We start from the raw sequence: 24,815 nt of genomic DNA, 5'->3' as shown, positions 1-24,815 counted from the left end.
AAGAGAAAAACACGGGAAACTTCGGCCAATTTTGGAAACTTAGGGCGCTCCTGTGGACCTTTTTGGTGTGAGCCTCCCAAAAACGCCCCCACACGGCCGAGTACTCTGCTGAAATCACACGTTCTTTAAAACTCAGACCACAGTCCGTGCTCAGACCAGCAATCTGGGAAGATAAAGAACTCTGAAAGTCTCCAGGCAAGGAAATGTATGCAAAGTATGGTATACTTCCATGATTTCACTGAACGTTGAGGGCGTTTCTACTCAGGAACGCATTCAGAAGGTTCATGCGCACTGAACGCATTTTCATGATGATATGGTGTTTTGAGAGAGAGAGAGAGAGAGAGAGAGAGAGAGAGAGAGAGAGAGAGAGAGAGAGAGAGAGAGAGAGAGATTTTGTTCCCTTGGAGCTCATTATTGAATGTCTAGAAATTCCTGTGCATCAGCTGTAGACTTGTTTTTCATTTTTCTTGAACCAAATGAAACTTTGTTGTGTCAAAAACACACCGATGTAGCTAACTACTTACTGTAGATTGTCAAAGATAAAACAAAGGCATCAACTCTATTCACGTTTAACATATTAATTTATTTACAAAATGTTCAGTTCATTACACTTGGATAAATAGTGCTATTTCATTTGCTTTGAGTTTTTCAGCTGACAAGATCAGAAGCAAGCCACTGCACATCCATGAATTTATAACACTGCTTATAATATGGAAACTTGTGTTTGTTTATAGCATTTAATTTGGTAGTGAAAATGATTATTTCAGCAGCCTGACATCTAACATATGAAAGTGGAAGTAAAAAAAAATTGTGTACAAATTTGCAGAGTTACATTGTCATTGAAGTGCTTTCACAAATAATCCTGTTGTGTGTGCATGTACAATGTAAGCCACTGCATTTTCACTTTATTGCCACTGGTGGCGCTACTGATGGCAAGAGTTCAGGCTTGTGTTAATTCATTATCTTTCAACATGTCAAACAATATAAGTAGTATCTTGCATCAAACAAAATCCATGAAAAAATGGCCGACTTTGTCCCTTTAAGATAGTATGCGCCTCAACAGTGAAAGACTTGACATCTTGCTCAAACTTTCCTCAATGAAATTTTCAACTATTCTCTGACAAAATCAGGAATAAAAATCATGGGTCACAGTGGAAAGTTTTGAAATATAGAAACTAATTACCTGACATTTACAGATTTTTAAAATTCAAAATGGGTGCAACCTCTGCGTTAACTCTGTGGGGGGAAATACATCTTCCAATTTTCAAAAAAACTGAGACGGTGAAATTACTTCTTACCCTAACAGCTTTAAAATGAGCCCCACAACTTGTAGATCCGAAAAGAATTGTACAAATTTGAAAGTTCAAATATCTGTCCCTGAGGCACAGTCTATCTCCAAGCTCATATGCACTGTTAGAACCTGACCATATGGCTGACCATAACAATATGGCTGATCAAATTTCTCGTGGGAGATGACCTTCCTATCTCTGGTTTCTTTTGAAAATCGGCTCAAGATTTCTAAACGGCACTTCCTTTACAGAAAGATTTTCTAGTTAGGATTGGGAAATGTATACTTAACTCCTATTTTGCATGTTGAGTTACGAAATATTAAAACTTGCAGAGACGGGAGCTAAGCCCTGGTTTAACAACATCCTTACAGTCAAAACATCACTATACGCATTCAGAGCTTTTGAACTGCAAAGTAATCACTTAAAGTGATGACATAAATACACAGATAATATTGGCAATAGATTTACAAATTCCAAATACGACAAGTTTTGTACATAATACACATAAATGGATACATGTAGTAGACAGCCTTTTATTGGGCATTTATTTCATTAGCCTCATTTGCATACAAGAATGATCCAATCAGGACCAGGATTGCATAATTTGAATAGCAGCATACCGATGTAATTGATGTTGTGAATCAGTTAAAATACATTATTTCACTATGAATTGCTTGCACATTTCCCCATGAAGTTTGACATTTGGAAGTTATAACAAGTACTGCAGTCAGGACTGCTAGTCCTATGGTCTCATTTGCTGGTCCTATGGTCTAGTTTGCAAGTCCTGCAGTCCAGACTGCTAGTCCTACAGGCTAGTTTGTTTGTCCTGCAGTCCAGTTTGCTAGACCTGCAGTCTAGATTCCTATCTCTGCAGTCCAATTTGCTAGTCCTGCAGACTGGGTTATTGGTCTTATGTACATCCCTAATTACAGAAGTCCATTGGTATTTACTGGTCTAACAGACTGAGACTGATAGTATTGCTCACTGATCTGAGTACACTATTTCACATTGCTGGATTTATGGATTTACTCATCTATCTTGTTCTATCTTCTCTTGAAAAATGAATTTATAACTTTATTTACTTACAAATAAGATGGGGCACTACAGAGCAAACAGTGTTAAAGCTTCATTAACTTACAAAAACAATCCAATTGGGATCAGAATTGCATAATGTAGAAAGCACACCCATATTATTCATTTCATGCATCAGCTCAGCATCTCGGAATTGATCGAGCACTCATTCAGGGTACTCGTTCAACCCTTTTACCATAATGGTTTTGCCTGAATCTATTGTTGTCAATAGTAAGAGCGGACCTGATTACAGATATAGAGGGTGAACAGGGTAACACTCTGAGTTCTTTAAGAAGAGTGAAACACTGATGTGGAGGTCAGAATTGACAAAACTCTGAAGACAGTATTTTGATTGTGACACCGACCACTAAAGGATAGTTGCATTCTTTTTGTTACAAAAACATTTTCCTGCTCATCCCTCCATAGTATGTTGAAAGTATTAATTTTGTAAACACAATGTATTGCATACAATATGCAATGTTATTGCTGACCAATGAATCCCAGTCTAAACTTGTATTCAGTTGTCAACAGTAACATCAGATACTGACAACTACAGGCTTTGGTGTCAAAGTGAAAACTTTTTTGTCCTGATTATGGGTGTCAAACAAGCACAGAGTGGAAATCAATACTGGAAAAAAAAACATTAAAATGTACCGAGAATATTGTTTGGACAGTTCTAAATGTTCAATTCCTATACAAAGGATAGATTGATGTCTGTCATGTTGGATCAGAAAACATAGAGAAAGCACAGAGTACACTGACTCATTTAAGGATCTGCAAACAATTCACAATGTTTAACCTGTTCACCCCTATGCCCTGTGAACAGGTCCAACACTGACCATTGATGACAATGGATTTTGGTCAAACCATTGTGGTGAAAGGGTTACACCACATTCTTGACCAGAGTTTTCTGTTCAGACTGCAACACCCTGTCTTACTTTCCCTGCATTATTCGGTCACATCACTCAGCTTTCTTTAGAATATTGATACACTTACATTAGGGAATGACAGATTTGTTACTAGGTATTGAACATTATTGACACTGATCAACTCTGCCTTACTGATTTCACAGATTCAAGCTCTGGTACAATCCTCTGAACAAGGTGCACACGATGTTTGGTACAAATTATACAGTTCGGTACAGAGAAAAAGGCAAACCAATTTTTGTCTCTATTTGACACACATGTACGGAGTTACAATAATGCATTGACCATTTAAATTAAGTTAATAATAAACTATAAACATGTTAAATATTCCGACTATAAAGGTCTTTTCAGCAAAAAGCTTGAGTATTTCCAAAAAAAAGTCAAAGTCTGTATTCTGTACACAAAATCTCATTCAGTTGTTGAAGTGAAGACTGTAAAGTTACGGCGGAATAGTTTATATAAATTCATTTCAGGAGAGCATCGCTGCACATTTCTCTGTGCTGCAATTTGGAGGTGCTCAGTCATTCCATTGTCATTTGTTCAGCAAGGTGCTGTGGAATTCTGCCTTGCCTGGATTTCCAAAGAGCGCCCTCAGCGTCCACAACGGATATTACTTTGGTTTCAACATAACACTTCCAACACACAAATCACCACTTCCAGCAAGGTACTATAGAATGGTGCCTCTTTCATCTTCCTTGCAAACCTATAGCACTGAACAGAAGTTGTGATTTGTGCACTGAGATAGAGTGTGTAGACTATAAACTCCATCTCGATGGGCAGTCCGTCATGTTTATTAAAATCAGAGTTTTTCTTTCCCTACACCACCTCACTGTTCCTTTCTCTCTGCATTGACATTGATGTCTCTGAAAGGTCCTCTATACTTTCACTGCTATCGTCCGGAGTCTCTGTGTAAGGAGGTGGAAGCTCTGAGGGCAACAAACTTTCATGGTGTTCCGTGTAGGGTGGAGGCTCTGGGCCTGAAGAGGGCGCTGTTCGTATCCTGCCATCTTCTACATAAACTATTGGAGCTGGGCGTACAAGTAGCGACCGGTCACTGTCGTTTACAGATGGGAACAAGTCTGTAACAGAGAATGTAGAAAGAGGATGTGAAAACATATTCTTACTAAATATACATCACTAAAAGTTGATTTGGTCAAACTATAAATTTCCCATTATGCTGTCATCATAATTTTCCATTTATTCAACAGTTCCACTTTCTATATGTTGTCAGCCCTTGAGATGGAAAAAAGAGTATTGTACAAAAAGAGTGGTGTACATCTACATATCCTAATTAGAACACAAATACACTGAACTTTCCATGAAAATGACCAGAGGGAATACCAAACATTACTGTAGTTGAGAAACATCCTTAATCTGGTAAAACTGCATTCAATATTTTGGAGACACAATTTGCTGGGATATGCCAGTGTTAGTATATTGACATAGGGAATGGGTTATGCAGTATTTTGTTCAATCTAGCGATGGATTTCCATGCCAACAATATTTCATTAGTGACTTCACATGAAATTTGTGGATTAAAATAGTGTCCAATATTCACCACAGCTTAATAACAGTCATATCACATTTGAGGAGCGCTATTGCATCGAGCAACATTTGAAATTAAATAATGAGAATTTCAGCTTTAGCACAGTAAGAGAAAAGCTACACAATTGCCAGATTAGGAACTTTTTCATTCTGTGTTCAAACAGGTTGATTCAACATTGACAACAAATCCATGAATTTTGTGATTTGATTTGACCAGAAACATTGAAAAGTCATTTGATTTTTGACCCTGATGATTTCTGTCAGCACAAAGGTGGTCACAAAGAAAATGGCAGGTATTTTGTAGTCTTACACATTCTGACAAGAAAAGATTGCTGTTGAACAACTTTTTTCTCAGTTTGTTAGCAAGCTAACAGCCTATGGAAAACCATCATATCATAGTTGCTAATTCATGCCATTAACATTGTCTCAAAAGCTGACAGTGAAAGGGTTAGTTATATAATGTAATATTCTCCACATTCCATGGAAGTATACAATTGATGGTGCAGCAATGTTATCAAGGAAAATAATTCCCAAACAGAGCAAATCAACTTGCAATTTCTTCTGCATAGAGCAGAAATGACATCATTAATTTTATTGGTGCTATCTGCTATCTGGCTGTATCTGGTTCAGAAGCAAATCTACCCAGGTCTGCATGGCATTTGAAAACAATAACATGGTGGAATAATAAAACTGTCACAAAACCTTAACCTAAAAAGGTTACATTCTCTGATAAAAATTGTACCTATCACTTGTTCCTGTCACCTAACTGTTGACTGTCTATGAAATCAGCTGAATTATAATGCTTATACCTGCATTCAAATATTTCAAAGCCACACCTATGAAATGCTGATTGCAAATTTTTAACATTCCTGGTTAATTTTTGTTCCCTCATTGGAATATTTTCTGTCACAGTGTTGCTTCACTGACTGAATGGAGCAGTCAGCTCTACAGCAAACATACAGCTGTGCCTTGCATACAAATGACATTGGTATTGCCCCTGGACATGAATGATGAAATACAAAGTATGTACTTGCATACTGATATTTGCTCTCACTGTGTGGAGAAACATTTTGAGACTACAGACCACTTTGTAATGATTTTCCGAGTCTGCTCTCTGTCAATTGTCATGTATTCGACCTATTATTTTACAGTACATTGCCTATAATCATTCAAAATTATCAGATTCTGCTGTGACATTTATAAGATTGTGTTCACCACTCGTCTCACTGATGTTTGGCTTGTAGTGGAATGAAACTGTCTGGTAGCTTGTAGGTCATGCCATAATGAATTATAGCCACTGCCAGGCTTCAATGACTGTGTAACCTTTGAACAGAGTAGCAAGGCTTTCTCAGAAATTTTAAAGTGAGTTGTGGTACAATTTCATTTAGTGTTGAAAACTTGCTCAAAGAAAGAAACATTTTGAGACAAGAATATTGGTGAAGATATGAAGATACATGTAAGTGGACACAAAAGGGTAGTAACTTAGGCCGGAGTTGTTAGTGATAGACTATATAGCTTGTGGCTCACAGGAAACCCGTTAAGTTTATATTCAAAGGTTTTTGTCCACTGGTTAGTCTTGGCTGGTGCCCGACATCATTGTAAAAAGTTCACTCAACACAAGACGTGTACAGGGAAATTTGAATGCACAAAACATGACATAGATGAAAACCCACCTCCGCTTCTCTGTAGTGATCTCCTAATCGTCATGACAATGATGCCCCTCTTTCTGGCTTTGATGGCGTAGATGGTGACAACAATGCTGATGATGAGGATGACAACATCGCTATGGCAACTGCTATGAAAGATGAGCTGGTTACTGTGCTGTTGTAAAAACTGCCATCAATGTAAACAGTGGGGACTGCTGTCTTCTGCCATGCATCACGGGGTTCAAAGGTCGGCAAGTACTTTGGCAAATCCTCCAACTCCTCATGTGGCTGTAAAATTAGGGTCAAAAAAACAAAATTTTTATTACAGTGTTTGTGAAACCGTCAGTACAGTGGGTGTGTAAGATGGAAATGACCTCAACTGAACTTTCAAACAAAATAATGGCAACAATGTGAAAACCAATCCGCTCTTTGAGTGTCAAGACATCACACGTAGAAGGTGAACTTCTTTATCACCGGTGCACATAGTGCATTATGGGATATATCATCATAATATGAACTGCAGCATATCTACTGAGAGGCAGAATATGACACTTGAAAGGAAGTTGGCTGGTCATGGTTTATTTTTTTGTAGAAATGGAACAATGGAATCCTCTTTCACATTTTTTCCTCCTATTGTTCAGTAATTCAATGTACATTTCTAGACATATTTCCCCCATGGTACATGTTAGGCCAAGAAAAATAAAAAGTTTGTTTCTCATCCTACACATATTGTAAAATTGATGTGGTTATGTGGGTTTTTTCCTTCTCAATTTTTTATTCTTCAATCAACAAGAATGCGCAAAAAAACATGAAAACAACATAGGAATGCACGCAGAGATAAATGCACAGCAGTGTTGCTTTAGTATTTTTGTATAGCAACAGTTCTGTGGTTTGACTTTTAGTGCAGCAATGCAGTTTTGACAGCTTAATATAACAGTGACATATGTGTACAGTTCTGAATGGAATGTTAGTGTCAGTTATTTTGTTTACAGTTCTGTTTTATACAGCACTGTGTTATGCACAATCATCGCGTATTTTTGTATTTATTTTTTTTCATTTTATTTCCTCATGAGCAGAAAAAAAGGATGATGTGGCGGGTTGGAACTGATGTGCGCGAGGATGAGAAATAAACTTTTTATTTTTCTTGGTCTCAGTGATATTTTTTGGCTGTACAACGTTTTGATTTGCCTTGGTCATAACCAATGTACAAAACCCATCTATGTTCTCAGCAAATTATCATACAGAATTTGATAAACATCACTGGGAAATGTCCAGTCCATCTTGTCACCATTCAAATATTTCTGTTATCATACGCACCAATGGGTAACAAGAAACAGACCTAAGAGGTAAGACGTGTGTGCTGGCCAGATCAGAATAGTCTAAAATTTAGCCTGTTAATTTGCAGGTTATAGATACATGTACCATAGCAATTCTGTCTACTTTGTAATGTAATTAAGAGATGACAATTGTAAATTATTGCGGCTTATCAGTTGGAATAATCTGTTTACAACATATAAGTTCATGACTTTTGACAAATTCCAAACAAACTGTCATTTATTGAGTCAGTTTTGTAAGCAATATACAAGATTCATTACAAACAAAACTGACATAAAACACCAGTACATGTACATGTAGATGGGAACCACTCCTACCAAGCAACCCCTTGTACTAACGACAGGGCAACTTTATTGACAACACAGGCAGGGCATTCTAGAACACTTTATATGATTTGCCGTGAGGTCACCTCATAAAAATACTGTTTACATGAACCAACTGGATAATGAATATGTGAGTGTGGAAAAACATGCAACTTCTTGTTTTGCCATTTAGTCAAAGAAGTCCAATTCAAAAGGTCTCTGGGAAATAGGTCAAGGGGTCAACACCTATAGGAACTTTCCACTCCAAGTCTCACTGCAGGGAATCCCACCCACCCCCTATTGGACATTTGGTATGACCCTCCCCTATGCAATTCCACACAATAGCAATGGGCTAAACCATTGCTAGTGGGGTGTAAAGTTGTTTTTGTAACGTGGATGTGTTTCAGATGTTGACACTGGTATAACTTGAATCATTATTTGTACAGAGCAGTGCCACACCTCCCACACCCATTGTGACTCAGAGTGCATATACGGTAGTTCATCTGCTTAACTTCACACCATAAATGACAAGTCTGTAGCTCACAAAACATGTACACAGTGGCTTGGTCACAGTACCCCACATATCACAAGATCAAAACGAGAAAACTCTGCATGACAACACAGTATGAATATTGAAAAGAACATTAATGTATTTGCTTAATAGGAACACATGTCGTGGCAAATTAATGAAAAATACATCAGGACTCAAATGTACGCATTTTTTAAAATTTCATTTCATTTTGTGTTCAGTTCACAGTGTATGACTGTATTTTGAACTCAACAAAGCAATGAATTTTCAAATGCATAACAAGCCTGTTGATTGGCTGATTGACTTGGCACTCTGCCAAGTATCAGTCAGTCACAAAAGTTGTCATGCTGGGTGTCATTCACGGTGACTGAGTTCAACAGACTTTGGAAGGAGTCTAAAATACTGGCTTTGTTTCAAGAATAACACACAAAAGACAAACACAGAAATATTGGCGTACAGCCATGTTAGTGAGCATTTCAAAATGGCTCATTTTTTGAGTTGTAGTTTTGTTCACAATGCAAATTACTACAATACGGAATGTCTGAGCTTTGTAGATTTCCAAACAACTCACTTCTAAATGATTCAAACATGCACAAACATTCTATTTTGCACCGGAACTCATCTATCATTAACTAGTAAAATTTAAACAGAAACAAAAAATTTGTATTAATGGCACAATATCTCTATTCGGTTGCACACAACTCGAAAGTTTTTCAAAATTCTGTGATCTACCACCATCATCTTGCAAAAAAATCATTACATTTAAATTTCAACAATTCTAATATTCATCCTTTGGTCAAGAATCTAATTTACATAGCAGTGTTAGATCAAAAGAGAAAAATTCAAGCTGATAGATGATTAGACTAATTGGCTTGACTGCCAGATATCTGCAGCACTATAATGAATTTCTACATGTAGAAGCAAAGTATAAGCCAAGTAGCTAAAAACTTTGCATGTTTTGGCTCCATTCTGCATGGTACTGGTTTTACAGATGAAACAGGCCAAGGATGATATGGGATAAAATTTGTGTGTTGGAAATTTTTGCAAAATCCTATATGTGTTCATGATATGTTTAGCTCTGCAACATTACATCATCATGGTTATGAGTGGTCAACTCCCCGTAAAGCAGTGTGCTACAATCCAAAGTGTCACCATTCTAAGTGTTCATTGCAATACACTGTTTTCAATGAGAACACTTACTTCACAAAAAGCTGTGATGTAACTCTGGAACAATACTGACAGTGTGTCCAGAAATAGTGTGGTATCTACACACACTTTTGTGCCAACTCTTAAAGAAATTCAGACAAGACCTGTAGTTTGTAGTTTGTCCTATGGTGTGACTCGCGCCTTTCTGATTGAACTTGATGTTCATCAACCGAGGATAATGAACGTAAGATTTCAATTACAAAATCTAAAACATGAACATAAATCTCTTACACAACCATTCATTGCATTTAAAAAGTGTATTTGAACTGAGTAAGCTATATTATGGTGAACAGCACCCACCTGAGGTAGCTTTGGTATTTCCGGCACTGGGTCAGTCGTGTCACCGAAATACCAGTTCATTCCATCAAAGTTTCCGGGATCCTTATCCTGGAAGCCTTGGAGAATCTTGTTAAAAATGTCTATGAACTGATCTGATGACTCTGTACTCTGTGGAGGCGGTGGAACTGTATGCACAGACACAAAACATCATGTGAGATAGAATCATCAACAAGTGCTGTGGAAACTAGTGATGTATTCTCAGCAGGAAATTCTATCACGGCATATGGCAAAATTGTCAAAAATACAAATCTATACCACATTTATAACACCAAAGTGAAATACAGTGTGCTTGCGGTCATTCTAATAATCATATCAACTACATTCCTTGTTCTGTCCAAACTGCACCATTGCATAGCAAAGTGTATGTAATTTCAGCATATTAAATGAAAAGCATACATCTACATACCCTTCACATACACATGTACACTGCACATCAACAAATATTCAGAATCAGTCTCCTGTCCAACAACAAGATTATGCTTTGCTTGTCAGTTTTAATTTATCAACAAATTCTGAGCTTTAGAGTCTATGCATGACTCTTAGGTCAATAAACAACAAATATCTCCCGTGTTGAGCTGCACTGGTCCACATTACACTGTATGAGATCACATTTGGAGATTGCAAATGGACTGAATTACAAATTACTGGAACTGAGCTAATCAAATGCTACATACATTGTACTCTGTGTTGGGTCATGCCATGTGCAAGCTCTCATAATTTATCATATACCTCATATTCCATGTCACCATGGATGATGTCTCAGGATCAAGTTTATGCATTGCATGGAAATTCTTTCTTTTACATTAACATGTGTACATGTAGGTTTTGGAAGTTTTCAGAAAAAAAAATTTCTTGAAGAATTTTCCATTGTTGAGGATATTCTATCACAAAACCAATGCATGACTTTCATATTGCAGCAAAATGTTGCTTTACACATACACTCATTTAACGATGTAGTGACATAAGATGGTATCTCAAGATGCAATGTAGTTATAGGAATGAACTGTCTGTCTGGAAAACTGTCAAATATACCCATCTTAAATTATTTGTGTATGTCAAACTCTTACATGTACCTCTTCACATTAGAGAAGTTGAAAAGCAAAGGATTTATTACTTTGGCCTTTAAATGTTATGCAATTATTTTGACTTGAAATTTCGTGTGAGTCAGTAAAAGATGACCAGTCACCATCAAGCATAAGAACTCTGCTCTCAACCTGTTCACCCCAATGCCCTGTTAACAGGTCCACAATCACCATTGATAATGATGGGTTTGGGCTAAACCATGATGGTGATAAAGGTAAAGCCCTGACTCTAGATTATTTCATGAACAAACTTATCATGCAAGTGAGTACATGCTGATGCCAGCAAACTGAACAAATTTGTTCTACAATTGACCTGAATAATTGAAACCAATCTCAAAGATGTGTGTATTCTGTCAAATGTTGAATCATGACATTCAACTCTGATGTAGTGGGAAATTCCGAATCATTGTGCATGGTTTTTATGAGTGTGGGGATAAAATCTTTGAATTTGGTCAATAAAATTTATAAGTGTAGCAAGGGTCAAGGGTCAACATGACATCATCACAACCCCATCACCTTACATGACCTTTCTGGTAATTCTGTGACAACAAATGCATCCATGTAAAAGGGGATCTGATTGGACACCTAATGTCACCCTGTATATCCCCAACCATGATCAGCCTATCAGAGGCACCGATCTACCTGTCTGTAGACAGTGTATGATTGCTATCAATAGTGGCATGTACAGCAATAATGTCAACAGACTGTACTGCTGATAAGCTGAAAGCAATGACAGTTTTATTGGCAATAAATTCAACTCCCTGTTTACTTACTTTTAAAAACTGCTCCTTTTTACAAACCAGTCTGTACTGGTAATGCTGCTAAATAGCTGAAATTTATATTTTTTTGTTTTCTTGTTGCTTAATTTAACAAAACCGAACACTTCTTGTAAAATCAAGCGATATCCCTGCGCAGACCTGACCATTACAGTCCAAGCAATCCTATCAATATACATGTATCTTACAGCCTTCACTTGTTATATTTTCACTGTATATAATTGAACAAAACACAAACCATGTGTCATCAAATAGAATTTCTATTTATAGAATGGATAGTTTAACTTTTACTTCCTGTTACAAATGCATATGGCATTCATAGAGTTTATTTTTGGACAATTACTGATATCTCTATGTATCATGTTTTATCATTAAAATTCTGTAACCGTGCTGAAAATTGTAAAAGCCCACCCATAATATTTCAAAGTATAATCTCTATGAGAAGAATGCGTTCATATTTTTATTGTCCTTTATGGTCGTGACGATTCATTTCTGATTCCAATGGAATTATTCACCATTGATAGCCAAGTACTCAAAGTATTTTGACAGTAAGGACAATGTTGTAGCTAAATTGAATTTATGAAAAAAACAACACAGTGACATTGTATTAAGCCAAAAGTTGAGACCTTCTAACTAAGGCTACAGAGACCTACATGTAGTGTATATTATGAAATGATACATTTTCCATGCTTTTATAACTGTGAAAAATTGCAGTAAAAATAACAAATTTGTTCCTAGTCATTGGCATTTCATACAAGAGATATTATGGGATAGGTTTTTTGGGTCACACTGGCTGCAAAACAATGTCCTTTGCTTTTTAGCATTGAAGGGGTATGATGGGATAGAAGATCAAGTCTACAGATTTTAATGATATTCTGAATCATTTATCCCAAGTGTTGGCTGTGTCAGTGTGTGGGAATATCAAGGCAAAGAATGTTTTGAACACTTTGCACGGACACCAGACCCATGACTAGAAGTGATGCACAGATAATCAGAAACCAATCTGTTTATTGGGTTGAACAGTCATATAATGAAGACAGTAATAATTTAATCAGATTTTATATTATGAAACAGTCTTGACACAATCAAATAGAGATCATGATTGACAAGGAAATAATTTCAATCATATCACATCAAGAATCATTCGGTGAATTATTAAATATTTATAACTTACAAGAAGTTGATTACCTAGCTCTGATATTTCTGCCTAGTGTCTGTGAAACACTTTCTTTTGCTATTCCAAGGTCAAGTTGACAAGTGTGACTGTAGTGTTAGAGTTAACATTGGTGAACAGGGAAATTATTTTAAATCAATCACTGGTGACTTTGGGATTCCTTAAACATATAGGGATACATGTAGTAGGGATCAAGAACTTGCCCAAGGGCCTTAGCAAAATAGTTTTAGCTCCTATCCAAATCTTTGTGTCTACATATTTTGATCTTGATCAGTGTGACAAGCCATATGTATACCCTAATGTTCTGTCACACTCAGTGTCTATAATGTCAAATTCAGAATTGAAAACCAAATTTAAATCCTTGCAGATATCTGTGGCATGCATGGTAAACACTACCATTCCATATTGCAAACAATTTAAAAGGCAAAGACCGCATCTTTGATGTTTTTATTTTACATTTTTAAAGATCTTACCTGGCAAAAGCTGCTGCCTCTGGTAGTCCTTCGGTGTACTTTCACAAGTTGATAGAAGACATGCCAAGAAAACCAAACACTGGGCTGTGTGATACAAATGAAACCAAACAGACATACCATCATTCACAGTGCGCTGTGAAAGCCTAGAGCCTAGACAAGGACAGCAAAGCACAACACTACACTGCAGTGCAAATATTTTCAGCAGCAAAAATAATATCGTATGAATGACCTCTATATCCACAAGGTCAATGAGTATTGTAGGGGGTTGCTATGGCATAACCTTAGTGCAAGGTTGCACATGATGATTCAGTCACACCCCCACACCCCCTAATTGCAGTGTGCCAAAGGTTCTGTTACACCCCCACACCCCCTAATTGCAGTGTGGCAAAGGTTCTGTATCATTTTAACCTCAATGGTTTGTCATACATGTGTACAGCCCCTTACTCTGACGTCACTGCTGGGGCCAGGTTAACTTTTACAGGGCAGGGTCACATATCGGCTTTATCTAAAAGCAAATTGACAATCTTGTTAAAATTTTGATGGAACACTGAGGGCTGACACTATGTACCAAATGCCGACAAGAACACATCGGAAAACCAGGGATTAAGAGCTGCCCCTTTAAGAGTATGTATCAATCATGCTCTGGAATTTTGCAAATGCTACACACAGTAAAACATACAGACAACATAAAACAGTTTTCTATAACGTGCTAGGGCCATATTTGATAAACCTAAATATCAATTATGTACTTGAGTTATGTTCACAGAATTAGACATGGCCATGCTTATGCAGTACGACTCAATTCACAGCCAGCAATGACAGACGTACATGTAATTGATTCATGATTTGTTAAATTATGTGTGGTAACACTATGGCTGATGAAGGATATGTGTGATTAGCTACAATACTGTAGCTCGAGGTTTTGCTTGGGTATTTGGGTTTGACAGTAATTTGCAGAAATCAGCTGGCAAAACCTCGAGCTACAGTCCTGCAGCTTGTGTGTGACATACAAGTATGTATGACAAGATCAAAGTAGGTCAACCTTCTTGGTCAGACATATCGCATATAGTCATTCCCATGAGGGTCATTTCACGTAAATGGCCAAGTGTTCAGGGATGGGGTGATTGCTTTTGCTATGTATCGCTGTTTCATTTACATTTTGGGGCAGTCTTTTAACTTGTTGATGCAATTCTGTTTAAAATCAGGAAGCTAAAATAAGGATATCCTTTCTGTTTAACATGTAAACGGTAAAAGTGGGGTAATTCTGGGAGCGATGACGTTTTGCCGAGAAATGGTGACGTTTTGTTTCGTTGGTGACGTACGTTTCCTGTCGCTATCAGTATCAGTGTCACGCCATCCATCAATATAGAAATTATGTAACATCGAATTCAATTCAATCCATTCATGAGCGATTCTTTGCATTCACCCTCTTCAATGAACGTGGTCACATTTTTCTGGGCAGAACTATCTGTGTAATATTACATATTACATTCTTAATCCGCAGTTTACAGTTACACATTACGACCTACGTACTGAAATACTTACCCGCAGAGCCCCATCTCATTGACAATACATGCACCATATTGCTCGTACACAACCGGCCTTTCACTTCACCTTAGAAACTATATCGCTGTTTAATATCTATATACCTATAAACAAAGTAGTCTTCGGAAATTCACACTGTAAGTTGTACCAAATGTCAGCAGATTTCGTTGTCTGAACTTGTCCGGAATCGAGAGTGGGCGGATCACCGATGAGTTGACTGGTAACCTGCAAAGACAACACACGAGTCACGACACAGAAATTTGTGTCACAAACACGTGTATATTGGGATTAGAGAACGTAAGGTCCCGTCAGCGAATAACAACATCACAAGAATAACATTTCATCACAACAAATGACGAGAATTACTCCGTGTAGATACAATCTGTGCTTATGTGAACACATTTCTACCTAAAATGTCCTACGATCTCATTACTTGGGGCCCTCGCCATGCTCGTGTCGTGCCACGCCGGCGAAAAATGAAGTGAGGAGTTTTCAGGGTCAAGCTATTGTAATTTCACCATACATATATAAATATCTTACCTTAGAATAACTGTCCTACGATATTGCCTGTAGACAACTGTGTAAACATATGATATACAGTGAACGGTATCAATGTTTGATAATATTTGTGTTGATATGCTGTGTGATCTGCGTGAGCAATATCCTGAGCGCCGGTTCGATGCTTGACCGTGATATTTTCTAAATTTGCAATTTAAATTAGGGTTATACCATTAGTCATAGGATGTGAGGGTAATTGCTCAGTTTGGTGCCTCTATAATTATAAAATAAGTTATTCTCTCAACGTGTTGCCTTGGTTTCCATGTTTAAATTATGGTTAATGCACAACTATTATGAAATAGTGGTGAAATAATAAACTATTAATGTCAAGAAACTCACTGACAGTATCTATACTACCTACATGTAAATATGAACGAAACTTCTTCCCGCCAAGCCTACGGCGCGAACGCGGAAGTACTTTTCCACTAACGTGCTATTTGTTTATAAACAAAGTGGCCGGGTATCATGGTGAATCGACACAAAATAGGCTAGGTAGTTTTAGCGGGGAGGCCGGGGAACGCCTTTCACACCGCCCGCGCCGCTGCTGATCATAGACAGAGAATGCGCAGATGAAGTAGGCAACGCGTCGATAAGTTGCAGTGGTGGGGCGTAAGCTTACACAACTGGCAGGGCCGCCGTGGGGGGGGGGGGGGGTAACTCCCATAGATGGCTATACGGGGAGGGTCCGCGCGAAAGGGTCGTTTTTTTCACTCTTTGGTATCAGAAAGGGTATGCTTTTCACGAGGTGTTGGTATGAGAAAGGGTCCGGTTTTAAACACAAACTGACATTTGTTAAAAAATCATGCTATCAACACTGGAAACCCATGTATCTGCATCCCAGATCCACAGGTTATCGTAACGTTGCTTGGATAGTCGTTCGAGGCGGGCGGCCGCAGGTCGCCGTTTACTTTTCCAAGTAAATGGCACGGCGACCTGCGGCCGCCCGCCTCGAACGACTATCCAAGCAACGTTACGATAACCTGTGCCCAGATCTACCTTCAAAATTTCCGATCTGTCGGTTTGACTGTTGGTACATGTACCCCTGGTACGCAAGGCGAGTAAGTCGTATCTGTACACGTATGGTATTGTATGGTATCAGATAGCCGTGGAAACGCAGCTATCTGTTCAGTGGCGGGGTAGCGTGAGTTGCTATGCGGGTCAAAGGTGTATCATGGTGAATCGACACAAAATAGGCTAGGTAGTTTAGCGGGGAGGGAACGCCTTTCACACCGCCCGCGCCGCTGCTGATCATAGACAGAGAATGCGCAGATGAAGTATGGCAACGCGTCGATAAGTTGCAGTGGTGGGGCGTAAGCTTACACAACTGGCAGGGCCGCCGTGGGGGGGGGGGGGGGGGGGGTAACTCCCATAGATGGCTATACGGGGAGGGTCCGCGCGAAAGGGGTCGTTTTTTTCACTCTTTGGTATCAGAAAGGGTATGCTTTTCACGAGGTGTTGGTATGAGAAAGGGTCCGGTTTTAAACACAAACTGACATTTGTTAAAAAATCATGCTATCAACACTGGAAACCCATGTATCTGCATCCCAGATCCACAGGTTATCGTAACGTTGCTTGGATAGTCGTTCGAGGCGGGCGGCCGCAGGTCGCCGTTTACTTTTCCAAGTAAATGGCACGGCGACCTGCGGCCGCCCGCCTCGAACGACTATCCAAGCAACGTTACGATAACCTGTGCCCAGATCTACCTTCAAAATTTCCGATCTGTCGGTTTGACTGTTGGTACATGTACCCCTGGTACGCAAGGCGAGTGAGTCGTATCTGTACACGTATGGTATTGTATGGTATCAGATAGCCGTGGAAACGCAGCTATCTGTTCAGTGGCGGGGTAGCGTGAGTTGCTATGCGGGTCAAAGGTCAACCCCGCCACGGATATCCGTGGCGGGGTTGACCTTTGACCCCGCATAGCAACTCACGCTACCCTGCCAACAGATAGCTGCGTTTCCACAACTAGGTATCAGAAGGGTAGGTTTTTTTGCTCAAAACTGGTATCACAACAGTTTGGGTTTCCATGTTTGTGAGGAGCCCCCCCCCCCGTACTATTATCCGTGGAGTTACCCCCCCGGACAGGGCCGTGTGTTACCGGCGTTATACGGCCTCCAACCACAGGGAATAATCTTTTGTTGTTGTTGTTGTTGTTGTTGTTGTTGTTGTTATTATTGTTGTTGTTGATGGTGATGATGATGATGATGATGATGACGATAATAAAAAATACTAAAAAACAATGTGTCATTCCTTGCTGTTGTTTGTCGATGTTGTAGATAATTGTAAAAGAAAACTGTAATCGTGACAAAAAAACGACGTAGGTCGCCCAACGTCACTCCCGTCATAGACAACAGCAAGGAATGACACATTGTTTTTTAATATTTTTATTATCGTCATCATCACCATCAACAACAATAACAATAACAACAACAACAAGATTACTCTATTCCCTGTGCTCCAACACACGCCGGTAACACACAGCCCTGCCATGCAGAGCTACCACAACAAACGACTTCTGTGAAAAATTATTTAAGGCCATATTGTTAAGCGGATGACCATACTAGAATGAGCACTACATTTTCTGACAATATTCGGATGACACTTTGCACTAAATCGAAGGAAATACTTCAGTTCCCAATTTTTCCCTTCAATACATTTTCAGATTCCATAGTCTGGTAGGTTATTCAATGAAAATGAGTAGGCCTAACATTTAATGTCATCTAAACAGTTCTGATGTTTGTAATAATAATCAAACAAAATCTGGTACCATCTTAGGCCTATTGCATTTCATGATTTCTATTTCGAGGAAAATTTGTACTATATAGTTTGAACTGGGATGCAATCGAAAATTCGTGGGCAGCACAACAGGTAACCTTGTAACCGAACAGAAGCTGCAACTGATGTTATTTTTTTCACTGTCTCTATGTATCAAATACAGTTCCTTGTTGTTTTCCTATAGCGTGCGGGCTGGAGGAATTCAGGGGGGATTCGAAAATTTTGGGGGTAGTAGAGGGGGAGGACTTGAAAATTTTGCTCTACCAGTGGGGGGGGACTTGAAAATTTTTGGTTCCCTTTTGTGTTTTACATTTTCCAAGTCAAGATTTTGTAGGTAATTTAATGGAAAATGAATACCATTTTTGATGTCATCCAAATGTTGTAATGTTAGCCTAATAATAATTTAAACCGGTGTGCGGGGTATAAAAGGCCCCTAACTTATTGAAAATTCATAATGGCGCTTGAGTGACAACTGGCAATAGCTAGGTAGACCGCTCCGTGAAAATCGGCCTAAACGATTCTCAAACATATATTTTTGGCATACCATGAACATAGACTGTTTCATAAACACCTAGGCCATACAGGTATCTGCAAAGTTTCACAAAGTTTTTTAAAACTACGACGATTAGGGGAAAAATCGCTTTCTGAACAAAGGGAATGGCCCTCAGGAGACAGTCGTTCCGTGATTCAAACAATTGTCAATCATTCGGTGACGCGCAGAGGTGTAAACTGGTCAAACATTTGCTGTGCATACGAGAACAATTACGATGTAAACAAACTATATGTAAACTTAGAGTTATATCAGCGGGCGAAGGATGAAAACTTTGTGTTGCCATAAACTTTTTTGCTAGCGTTTATGGTGCAATGACATCACGAAAGTGAACCATTTTCAGACGTGACTTAGCAAGAGGACTAGTCAGTAAGCTTACCCGTAGTACGATGTTTTCTAGCGAAAAGCGCGTAAGCAGAGTCCGTAGTTTGCACTGAGAATGGCATCGAAAATAACCATCAAAACATGGTGGTAGCCTCCATGATCAATTTAATTATTGTCAGTCGAAGAGATCCACGTTTTTAACAACTTCCCCCTTCCAAATCTACGGCCGAACGTGACGGTACTGAACAGTTGTTTTGGATATATATGCTGGCCCCGAAAACGGCCGTATGTACACGTGTTTTTACACGTGGAAATGACATGTCGTGTTCGGAGGGCTGGTACTAGTAAGGTTTTGACATACCGATTATCCCAGTTACATTTGGACTTCTGTGATGAGAATTTAACAAAAATTGTAAGATATTTGAACAGTTGAAACATTCAATCTTTCAGTTCAAGATGAGCAAGTAAGCGCCATCACCAATCTTGTAAACGCTTTAGGATACGCGTGTCTGAGGACAGCTCATTGATTCCGCGCTACATCGTTATAATATTTCGTCAAAAGCTGGACTTTACATGTAATTCCTTTTAATAACCATGGAGGTAGAAAGAAAGACGGAGAGGAACCCAGTCTGTCCTTGATTCCAGTCGAAGGTTAATAAATGTTTCGAGCAAAACTTGCAATTGCTCCGAAAATAAACATAACCCGTGATAATTTTTCGATATCACCCCGCCGCCAAGCAATCGAGCAACTGACCGCGATCGCTATTACAGATATCGTGATACACGAGATTCAAGGAAGTCTCGACCCTTCCGTGAATTTCCTTTATTTTTTGCGATCGGTCATGACGTCGCCGTTTACCTATTTCCTACCATTTTCCTGACGTGTTCCTTTTCCTTCCTAGTTTTTCTTTCTTTCTTTTTTCTTTCGAGTATTGCCATGGCATAACTGAAACGAACCGGGAAACGAAGGCTGTACGTACTGAGTACGTACCTACGCCTGAGTGTGATTTGAGAGCAAACAGATTACGCAGATAATGCGAACGATCGCAACCGTTGCCAACAGACTCATTATGCAGAGCCATGCCCCAAAACGCCCACCCAAACTTGGCACTAATCCTGATCCCGGTCCATTTCGAGCCGGGCTTTAACAGAATCTAGTACCATTTTGTCACATTTCATGACTTTTATCTCGAAAAAATCTATACATGTGTGACTTGTTGTAAAAAAACAAACTTAGGCCTAGTAATAGGGCAGAAGCTGCAACTGTTAATGATTTCTGCAATATTTCTATGCAATATCCAGTGTTGGAAACTGGCCAAAATATTTGCCAGACATCAGGACTGGTAACTTTCAAAACTTGCCTGTCCTGCCAGAAAGTTGCCTGTCCTGAATTTTGACAAAATCAATTAATTCAAAAAAACACAAAACCATTATGTACTTCAAACTGTAAACAACTTTATTTTCAACATGAGTATTAATTATGATCTTACAAACAAACTGTTCTGAATTCCACTGTTTGAAATGACTTCTAATCCGGACTTGAATACAAAATTTCTACAATAACAATGCTGATAACACTCTGATTAATGAATTAGTTAATTCAAACACACTTTGCCCATATCGCTCAAACAGTTAAAAGGTTTCACGATAGCGGTTTTAACAACGGGGAAACATTTTTTTTAATTTGTCTCCATTTTATGCCACTTTATCGTATAAAACCAAGGTGCAATCTGTCATCGAATTGGTACTACAATCAACCATCAAACTGAAAAGATTGCTGAGCAATACAGAAAACATCATGTGGCAAAGAAAATCAAAAACTGAGAGAGCTGCCATGTAAGTAATCAAAGTTGGCGGCATGAATTAAATAAACCAATACTCTCCTCAGACCAAACCGATTTCAAAGGCCGTTTACAGCAAATATTGTTAACGAAACCATGAAACCTGGGAATGGCTAAACACAGAGAAACAAGATTTATTTCTCGAAGCAGCCCTTCACAACATGCTTTTCAAACACCGGAAAGCAGGCACCAATATCGACCCGAAATCTATTACAAAGTCCACGAAAAATTGACACAAAACTAAAAGTTCGGATAATCGATTTAAATGCCTAAAAAACTAATCGTTGACAGATTAGTACAACATTTACTGTTAACATAACGAGCACTAGCAACGGTCGATGCTGGGTCATGTTAAATATAATATGACACCACACACCGGATCGCTCACTATAGAGTCAGTCAATAGTGGCTAACTCTCTCAATAACGAATCTGGCTTCTCCTCCTGGAGGACGAAGATGACTTCATCACACAACCAAACGGATGGGATACAAAACAAGAGAGCGACTGATGAAGGAACCCCATTTTTGGTTCCGAAACACCGTTAAGACGAATCACTCAATCAACAAACCGGTTTACCGGGGACCCAAATCACATGACTAGGGTCAAGGCACTATCGATTCACCGGTGTCTCGCCATGTATTCCACACAAATTAAATGCAATGATCCTTTTATTCACATTTCGTAATACTACACAATCTTGGTAGAGCCGATGTGTGGAGTTGCCCTCATTTCCTTTATATCCTTTATATCTTTACATCTTCCCTTTATATCTTTATATTTATAGCACTGGCTGATATCGCGCAAATCTCGCTTAGTGTGAGATTTACTAGTATGAGCGACTTCCTGTTTACTAGTGTTTACATGTCTCGCTTGCATTGCATTCCGGCGTCACACAGTTGCACAGTTTCAGTAGCATAAGCGCGTCGAAGTCCGACATATTGGTATACTACATTTCGTTTAAAACAACATCTAGAAGCAGCTGATCATGATCGATGAGATTACTGGGTATGCTGCATGGGCTACTATCGAGAGCCCGACACACGCACGTGGAAGTACAATTTTCCTCCCGTCCGACTGAAAAGTTACCCGTCTCGGACGGGAGGACGGGCGTAGTTTCCAACGCTGATATAACAACTACAGTTTCTTGCCATCTCCCTACAGCATGCTCAAACACACAATATTTAGTTTGTCGACAAAGCCTGTATATATAAATATGTATTTGGTGATAATTTAATTGGAGTCCAGACTGACAGTCAGTTGTCAGTGATACAAATGCATGGTACGCATACATAGGCTGTGATAGCAAGCTGAATACTGGACAATTCAACATGCTGTAAGGAGTAGAACAAGAACGCAGTTGTAAAACTGAACAAAAATATTGTCAAAATTATCAAAGTTAATACAGCTACTGCCTACGGGTAGTGTCACTATCATTAATGCTCTGCTACTGCAGTGTCACTGTCACTGCATACCTGAACAGTGACAGAGATAGCTCTGACTCTGATGTACATGTACATGGTAGTTGAAGAAAGAGTTTGGGTCAAATGATGCTCATGACAGTGAAACATACTTGTCACACAAGATCAGGCCAGAGAGCAACACATGGAAGAAAAAGATGAGGTCACCATGCTTGATTTTCTAAATTTTCTCATTCTTGTCATAAAATGATAAAGAAGTAAAACTTTGAAGAGTAAAGACTAAATGAAAAAATATGTGACCAAATGGAATTATTTATTTTTAACCAAATTCGCAATTATTACACCCAAAATTTCAGAGATTAAAACATTTATTTGATGAAATATTTTAACCTTCCAGTATTGTCAATTTTGAGTAGCATCTAATTCATATATGTCTTGTAGTTTTGAAACAAATTTTTGGTTGGTCACTGTGCTCAGTTTTTTACAATATGGCAATTAGCCAGAATTCACAATTTGCCTACTCTCTCATGATTGTCATTTTGTGTGCTCTTCAGCAGGAGCAATTGACCTGGCCAGAGTTGGATTAACTCAAGTTGGCTTTTAGACCAAAAAATCTTAAATACTCACTGATGCATTGGGAATATGACTATACAAAGTGCTAATACAGGTAATGTTGAACACCTGTGAGCAGAACGTCGCAATATATAGGCCTACATGTTTATTTTTTCTGCGCTCACATCCTTTACAAATATGTGGGCCTGTGATAGTTGGGGGGGGGGGGGACTGGAACAATTTTGACCATATGAGGGGGCATATGAAAATTTTTAGGGTACTTAGGGGGGATCTGAAAAAAAAAGATTTCAATCACGATTCCTCCAGCCCCCCCCAATCGTTATTTGTGAACGTAGCCTTATAGGCTTTTTGTAAACACTATTGTTGATAATTGAAATCAGAGTCTAGAGAGCAACACATGGAAGACCAGGGGACTTTAATCATTACATAATGGCTAGGAAAGGAAAATAGGAGTTACCTTGCAGTTCAAAAGCTTTATATGTACAGTAAAGTTTTGATTAAACAATATTGTTGAACCAGGGCTTAGCTCCTGTTACGTTTCTGTTCAGGTTTTAATATTTTGTAATTCAACATGTAAAACAAGAATTTAGTACACATTTCCCGAATCCTAACTGGGAAATCTTCTGTCATACTGAAAATGATGAAACAACTACACTGCTGCAATCAGTGGGAAGTAGACTTACAACTTCAAAATACGACAAGTTTTGTACATGTTATACCTACGTCGATGCCTGTTATTAGGCATTTATTTCATTAGCTTTATTTGCAAAAAAGAAGTGATCCATTCAGGACCAGGATTGCATAATTTGAATAGTAGCATACCACTGAAATGAACATTGTGCATCAGTTGAAATACATTATTTCAGATGACTTCCTTGCACATTCCCGTGTCGAGTTTGACATTCTGAGGTCTTTATCAGCCGTGCAGTATAGTTTGCAAGTCCTGCATTTTAAATTGCCAGTACTGCAGTCTAGTTTGCTAGTCGTCCAGTCTAGTTAATTGCTCTTGTATACATCCCTCACTACACAAGTCCATTGGTTTTTATTGCTTCGACAGACCGATGGTACGTTCCCTGGTCTGAGTTCACTTTTCATAGTGCTAGATCTATTGCTTTACTCATCCTTGTCCTATCCTCTCTTGCAAAACGAACTGATGACTTAAGTCTTATAAAAATATATGTAGGTACTACTCAGCAAGCAGACCCAATCGGGATCAGAATAACATAATCTAGAAACCACACCAACTTTATTAATTCAGTGCATGAGCTCAAACTGTAGCATCTCCGAATTGATCAATCACTCCACTAATGTTTAACCTTTAACGTAATGATTTTGCCTGTATCTATTATTGTCAATAGTTAGAGTGGACCTGATTACATGGAATTCAGCACATTTCCCTCAGCCAATATTATTACTACTCTATTATTGTTTTATTTTACCGCACATCTCTTATTCGTCAGAAGTTTGGGGGAATACTTACACCACTTACCTTAAGCCTATACATCTTACCCAAATACGAATAGTACATTATTTTACA

General features: G+C 38.6%; 1 protein-coding gene across 1 annotated transcript; it reads right to left on the bottom strand.

Annotated features, from left to right (window-relative positions):
* Nucleotides 1-562: 562 nt before the first annotated feature.
* LOC139125454 (uncharacterized) lies at nucleotides 563-24,782 on the bottom strand. Its single transcript, XM_070691536.1, has 7 exons — nucleotides 24,768-24,782; nucleotides 15,779-15,793; nucleotides 15,343-15,463; nucleotides 13,694-13,777; nucleotides 10,150-10,313; nucleotides 6,505-6,765; nucleotides 563-4,365 (listed from the first exon to the last, which is right to left on the bottom strand). Exons 1-6 carry the CDS (start codon nucleotides 24,780-24,782, stop codon nucleotides 6,535-6,537), a joined length of 630 nt encoding a protein of 209 aa, XP_070547637.1. The 3' UTR covers nucleotides 563-4,365; nucleotides 6,505-6,534.
* Nucleotides 24,783-24,815: the final 33 nt, after the last annotated feature.

This window comes from Ptychodera flava (assembly GCF_041260155.1).
Source record: "Ptychodera flava strain L36383 chromosome 3 unlocalized genomic scaffold, AS_Pfla_20210202 Scaffold_25__1_contigs__length_14229661_pilon, whole genome shotgun sequence".
Taxonomy (NCBI): Eukaryota; Metazoa; Hemichordata; class Enteropneusta; family Ptychoderidae; genus Ptychodera; species Ptychodera flava.
This window is presented reverse-complemented; position numbering and strand designations above follow the sequence as displayed.